General features: G+C 35.8%; 1 protein-coding gene across 1 annotated transcript; it reads left to right on the forward strand.

The window, feature by feature from the left end:
• The first annotated feature begins 3,915 nt into the window (after nucleotides 1-3,915).
• LOC146139445 (uncharacterized protein C5orf34 homolog) lies at nucleotides 3,916-6,213 on the forward strand. The gene is made up of 2 exons (XM_083392194.1): nucleotides 3,916-3,997; nucleotides 4,419-6,213. Exons 1-2 carry the CDS (start codon nucleotides 3,953-3,955, stop codon nucleotides 6,207-6,209), a joined length of 1,836 nt encoding a protein of 611 aa, XP_083248320.1. The 5' UTR covers nucleotides 3,916-3,952; the 3' UTR covers nucleotides 6,210-6,213.
• The last annotated feature ends 696 nt before the right edge of the window (nucleotides 6,214-6,909 follow it).

Below are 6,909 nucleotides of genomic sequence, written 5' to 3' on the forward strand. Positions count from 1 at the left end.
CATTGTGGTTGCCAGGTGGTGTTTGTTTGATTGTAGATCAAGCAATCTAAATTTGTATAACGTAATGGAAATTCTACTTACCATTTGCACTGCAACATAATTTCAACAGAAGCACATATTTTGTTGCCCGGACATCGTTACAACGATATATTTATTAATCTTCATTGCTATTTTCTTTCATTTAAAAACTTTTCCTTATGCCTTCTGCAAAAATATATTCACAACGGTTCGCTACACTTTATGTTTGTAAATATGGTTATCAAAATTATTGTCTCTATGTTTGTTCATTTACAGGCAAAAATCACTGACTTAGTCTCTTTTTTGTGAAATTTCATCTACAAATGATTTGCTTATTATCGAAATAACTAAAAATTTGTCATAGTTTTATGGTTGCAAAAATGGGCAAACATTTATTCAAAAATTTATTTAATAGTTCGTAAAGCGATTATTTCTTGATGGATTGAACAGTTTTAGCTAAGAAGCAGTTCATAAACGTTTTAGGCAAAAATTGACTTCTTAATGGCTATTTCATTCATAAATCATTCTATACATAGAAACTTATAAAAACAATTGCTCAATGTTTGTACATGAATCGTTGTAGAAAGGAAAAATATTACAGTCCAAAAAATCATTCCTACAAAACAAACAAGGTAGGCTACAACATTAAAATCTCGCCCTAAACTTTACATACTGCGGTTAAAGTTTATAGTACGGTAACGAATATTTATACGTACTTAAACTAAGATTACAAAACTCATAAGTTAGCAGTATTCTTTAATAAAGAAACTTTATCATTGTAAATGCGCCTTTTAATGTTGTTTTTTGTCTGTTATACATAAAATCTGTTCGGTTTTGTTTATATTGTTGTTTTGGGCGAATTAAGAATTCTTTGAATAAAGTTGTTGAGCCAAACAGCTACGTGTCGTTTGTGCATGCCTAATAAAGTACTTTGATATAGGAAAGAGGACTGGGTAAATGACATTACATTTAACACTGTGCGACTCTTTGTTATGTGCTTAACGCTACGTTCTAAATTAAAAGTTTTGTTGAACCAAATAAACTCAATTTTTCCGCGCTTCGCGCGTGCTTCAGGCTTATATCAAGCTTCAAAGGCTCAAAAATAGCTTTTACCCAAACCACCTAAAGGTCTTTCATAATACAAAACATTATTTTAAGTAATAAATTTGCTGGGCCGCTTATTTAATTTTGTTGTCATGATAAACAAACAAAGGTAAACGTTTACTTTACAAAATTTACGGTGTTGTTGAAATTTTTTTACCACACGTTTGAAATGTTTAGCCCTTTATCAGCTGCAAAGGAAGCCAAACTGCTGACACTCTTTGGACTAAGATTAAAACTTATTATAATAGTGCAAGAAATGTCAACCAGTCACCGAGACAAACATTTCCACACAAAACTTACAGCGCACGCAAGAGGCCCACCATAGAGACGTGCAAAAATTATGATCACAGTTTCTTTTCAGACACATTTATTTGATCAAGTTCAGCTTAAATTTGTTCCATTAACCAATTATAAGATAAATTACGTGAATTGTGATTCACAATGAAGAAATTGTTTTAAAAAGATTAAAGCAACCAATATGTAAAATCTTCAAACATGCAGGACTGGAGAGCTTGAGCCATTTAATGTTTTTGTGAAGACGGAGCGGGCCATTTTTTTAAACAACTTTAAAGACTGCAGCTATTGAATTCTTATCTTCTCTGCTCGAAAAAATATTAAATTGCTAAAATAATAAATACTAAACAGTTAAGTGTGGCAAATGTAGCTTAGTTTAGCCTGTGCATTGACAGACCGAAATGAAGCAGAAAATGACCCCGTGTATATGTGTTTGGTGGCCTGGAGCTGGAGCCAATGCTCTTTTAATGTGGCTCCTTGGTCCTGTTAACATGTAATGACTAGCTGAAATAAATCGGTGTTTTAACAAATTGGCGACTAATCCAAAGACGACTTAGCCAAGTTATAGTGTATTGTACACTACATCCTAAAAACATAAATGCATTATAAACTAGGAGACGCTTCTGGATTGGTTCTTTTAAGTTAACTTTCATTTTGTTAGATTGTAAATTACCTTCTTTCCCATGGGAAAATTCACAACGGTTGGTAACGTTTTTGTTGTTGGTAAACATGGTAATCGAATTTGTTGTTTCTATGAAGTTATCTACTTTTTTAGAATTTGTTATACTTTCATTATTTGTAAAAATTTGTATGAAATATATTATAAGACGAATAATAAATTAAAAAAAATACTTTATTTTCGCCATTAAAGATGTTAAACTGTTTTTATGATATTGATTTGTTGGAATGCTATTAAACTTTTTGGGGGTGTATTTAATAAAATGATTTTGTAATAACTCCAAAAACCACGTCTTTTCATATGAATTTGACGTGAAAGCTCTAAATAACAACTCTTTTATATGTAGAGTTTTTTTTTACATAGAAACAACAAACAAGCATACCATTGTTTAAAAGCTAAAACAAACATCAATCGTTGTACAAAAAGTGTTTCGTTGTCTGCTGCAGCCTCCAACTTTTTATCTGTTAAAAAAGGCGAAATCATTTGTTTCGCATTACGATTCGCATTTGTGATATATAGTGGCACAACTTCTGTGTATCGTTCAATAATACAATTGGGCTCTGGTCTTTAGAATCCTACCACAGCGTTGAAGCAATTATAAAGCAACGCATAATATTTCGGTTATAGGGAGTCGGTTAGTGTTTGGATGAAGGTGGTTCAAGTAATATTATATTTATTAATAATATTGCTTAACCTACCCAAACTCTAACGTTAACCCGCACCCTAACCCAAAACAGGTTCGTTGTGGTAGGATTCTAGAACAGGGCTAAAAATTGATTTACAATTTTGGTGTTATGATTGATCTAATAATATTAAACCTAGCAAAGGTCGTTTAAAAACATCTATACAGACAAGGACTTGGACCACCTCAATTTAGGTGGTGTTGGTTTTTAGCAAACCTAATCTAATTCACTTAACTGGCTGAAAACAATCCTTAAGATTTCTTACATGTCGCAGCGTATCAGTTTGCTGGAACACAGTATGCCTTCGGGAATAGGCCTATGAGTCGTTTTTGAAAACCGTTTGTTAGTTGTTTATGCTTATGCAATTCAGTTTATTATATCCTTTACCCTCACGGCGATAACCAGAACATTGTAGGTGAACCATTTCAAACAGTCAACTTCGTTAAATTCAAGGGTATCCTATATCGGGCAAATGGAAAAAAATACGCTTTGGAGCGATTTTAACGCGTTGCTAAACTTAAGCCCAGTGCAGCAATAGGAAAACGTTACGTTTTGGAGCGATTTTTACGCACCGCGCAGCTCACTGCATCTGTAGTAAAAACAATTTGACGCCCAGTGCAGCTCAGCTCCGCTCAGTGCAGCTGGAGTGAACGGGCCTTAATTGTGCATACGCGAGTGGCAAGTTTGAATGAAGGCCGGCCGCTGTGGAAACTAGACAACTAATTGACAGTGCTTGCTTCGTCGTGTTATGACGTAGCTGTGTGAGGTTATGCCACAAAATTGTGATCTAATTTCAGTATGCCGCTTGTACACCATTTTAAGTTATGCAGGCCTGCTTTGGGGCATATTATGATTACTCTTAACTTTGTCATTTTTTTCCGACTTTTTACGCTCTTACTATTTTAAGAAAACTAACAAGGCGGGGTTGTTAGGACGTGGAACAATATTTTTTGGAGTTGAAACTATTTTTCGACACATTGTTGACAAAAAGTAATAATTAAAATAGTGAAATAATTCAAGCACAGTATACAACACACTGCACAGGAAAATAGCTGAAACGCACAGGATTAATTGTGTATCAGTGGCGGGTATTTTAGAATCGCATTAAGAACTTTACTCAAATTGCCATTAACGGTGTTTGATTTTCAAAATGACACAATAATACAATCGAAAAATGGATTATATCAACAGTATAACAAACGAAAGAGAAATTCTGCAGGTAATAAACGTGTTTCTAATGTACTTTATTTTGGTAGCAGTAACATATGAAATGTTGGGCGCAAAGGATTTTGGGATTTTTCGTTTTGATACGTAGAAAGTAACGCAAAAAAAAATACTGTCTACAAATTACGCTCACTAGAATCCTACCACAACGCACAATATTTGGGTTAAAGTGCGGGTTTGGGTGGGCCAAGCATTATTATTAAATACTTGACAAACTTACATGTACCAAATTAAAATAGCCCCATGGTTTTCGTCATATATTACACACTCTTGTTGAGATCTATTATACTTTCTTAAGTGTTGTCTTTCTAATCTATGTGTTCACAAATTATCCCTAAACTAAAACATTCATATTGAAAACCCGTAAACATTTAGTGCAGGAAATCTACAAAATTGTGTTTTTTTTTTTATTTCAGTTTATGATTTTCACTGACGACAGTGTTGAGATCCACTTCAAAGATCACACGTCGGTGCAGCTTTCGCCATGTGGAGCAAACTTCCAATACCTCAAGTCGATGGATGGGTGTCCTGGTGTGCCGGACTATCGCAATGTTATCCGCCAACGCTGTCGTTTTGCCACAAGTGAAACAAAAGGCAAAGTTGAGCTTGCGTTGACGCTCCGAAACCTGTTTGCCAGCAGACCTTACATGCCAGCACAGTTCCTACACACTTGTAAGGAGGGAAAGGTGCATTTGTACAAAGATGTGACCAGCTTTTACTGGCCTGCACTTTTAGATGTGGATGCTTTGGTATTGAGTGATCAAAGCGTAGCTGTAACTGCAAAAGAAGACTCAGCAACCCTAACTTTAGCCAACTCTGGACAATTTGTTTCTGTTAGCTTTCTAGCGAAAATCAGTCCATGCACGAGTCGTAACACTACACCAGCGCAATCGCCGCGAGGTGAAAAGTCATTGGGCCAAAACCAAGCCATGGGTGTAGGAAGAAGGGAGTATGTTTGGATGAAGCATATCTTCCCATTTCATCTATGCCCCAAAAACTGGGAATACCCATTATGGTTGGCTCAATGTGCAAAATCAAAAAGTGATAGCATGAAATGTTTGTTGGATGTTTCGCATGCACCACGCCCATTACCCAGTGTTTGTAAAAATCAGTTTAAACACAAATGGAGATCTAATGAGGACCTAAGAAGCCAAACAGAAGGCGAGCTGGTCCTTCCTGAAAATAACCAGAACTCAAACTTGCTGAGAATACTCTGGAACAATCAGACCCTGTACTGGATCAGCTTCAAACAAGGTATAAAGCCAGCCCTTAATGTGTGGCTTCAAGATGGTTCATTGCTATACTCAACATCAGCCACCAAATACTATTTCCAACACCAGACATTTGACAGACTCAATGGAAACATTGAAATGGAGCGGACCTACTGTCCCACTGCATTGCCTAGAAATGCAGAACTCAAGACCATATTGCTGCGCTCCATTAGACTTCTTTCTTACATTGAGCAAAACAGATATTTAAATTCAACTATAAAAAGCAAGCTGTGCTGGCATGAACCTCTTTCTTATGAGCTTGTTAGTGATTCTCTTTATCCTTCAGCAAATGAGGTTGGACTACCAACAACTGAACAAACTATTTCTAGTCTTGGCAAGTTTTCTTCTGTGTCTGGAAGTGCCCAAGTTTTGTATAACGATGGCGCCTCTGTCTATGTTGCTATTTCTACAGAAGAATACACAACATTAAAAGCTTCACCTTCCCTTTTAGAGAAACTGTCTTGGAGGCTTAGACTAACAGATGGTACGTACGAATCATCCACGGATTTGCTTCACTATGATTCCAGACTCTCTGGATACCTGCAGCCCGTTGCAGATTGGCTGCTGTGGCTTGCAAATTCACAAGAGCAAAGGGCAATGCACCCATTTTATTCGGATACAATTTACTCGACTGACAAGCTGACAATGGTAGCGGATGAACTTGAAAAGATTAACAGCTTTAATAGTTCACAGAACACAGCGCTGAGTGATTCAGGAGCTACAGCTTATTTGGAGGTTGGAGATGGATCATTTAACTCTGCAGCTGAAAAACCAAAACTTAGTAATAACAATAATGTTACAAGTGACCTGCTCAAGTTTCAATTAAATACATCTTGTGGTGATGTGTGTCCTGCAGATATTGCGCGAGCCCTCAGCAACACAAGCAGAGCTATTTCGGATATTGATAATGTCCTGAGCACTTGGAAGGCTGTGTAGATTTGTTAAGTTTCTTTATTAAATTATCTTATTTTTTGTATGTATGGTGACAAACCTAGTTTTCTGATAAATTATTCGTGTTATAGATTTATTCCTTTTCATATTTTTTTCTTTTGCTTGTTCCTGAATTCTTTTTTTGCTAAATACATCCAATAAAATATATTTTGATTTCTGTTGTGTACATCACTTTCAACTGTAAGTATAATATGTCATAGAGAGAATGTAAACTAAGTGGACAACATACTTTCAAGGGTTTTTGCAAAGAGGAATTAGTTTAATTTAGTCCAGTTTTATTAACACACACATACGTGTGTTCGATTATAACACAATATTCAGGAGACTTCCGTTTTGTTGAAATTTAGGCATTATTGGTCAATGATATTGTTTTTTAGCTGTGCTTGTATTTTGATTGACTGAAGCAAGCAAATATTTTTGTAGCAAAAAACATTGATATAAATTAATAACATAATCCGCAAAACCCCACTCTCATAACTCTAGTATCACTGGTGCATGGACAAAGGTCAAGTCAGAGCTAAAAGACCCTCCCATGACGTAAATAAGTGTCACAGAAGGTAGTCCCAAGAACAGCCCAAACAACAACTGGAATCATGGCACAACTAAACGAGGTGGTTATAGTTACCTGTTATATGAACCCTTTACATCATCTGTTTAATACAGTTTATTAAAATATCTGTGGATA

This window comes from Ascidiella aspersa, chromosome 6 (assembly GCF_963924565.1).
Source record: "Ascidiella aspersa chromosome 6, kaAscAspe10.2, whole genome shotgun sequence".
Classification (NCBI taxonomy): domain Eukaryota; kingdom Metazoa; phylum Chordata; class Ascidiacea; order Phlebobranchia; family Ascidiidae; genus Ascidiella; species Ascidiella aspersa.

Coding starts and splice junctions, on each gene's coding strand:
- LOC146139445 (XM_083392194.1), top strand. CDS start 3,953: ATGGATTATATCAACAGTATAACAAACGAAAGAGAAATTCTGCAG. Junction 3,998..4,418: donor ACGAAAGAGAAATTCTGCAG/GTAATAAACGTG, acceptor TTTTTATTTCAG/TTTATGATTTTCACTGACGA.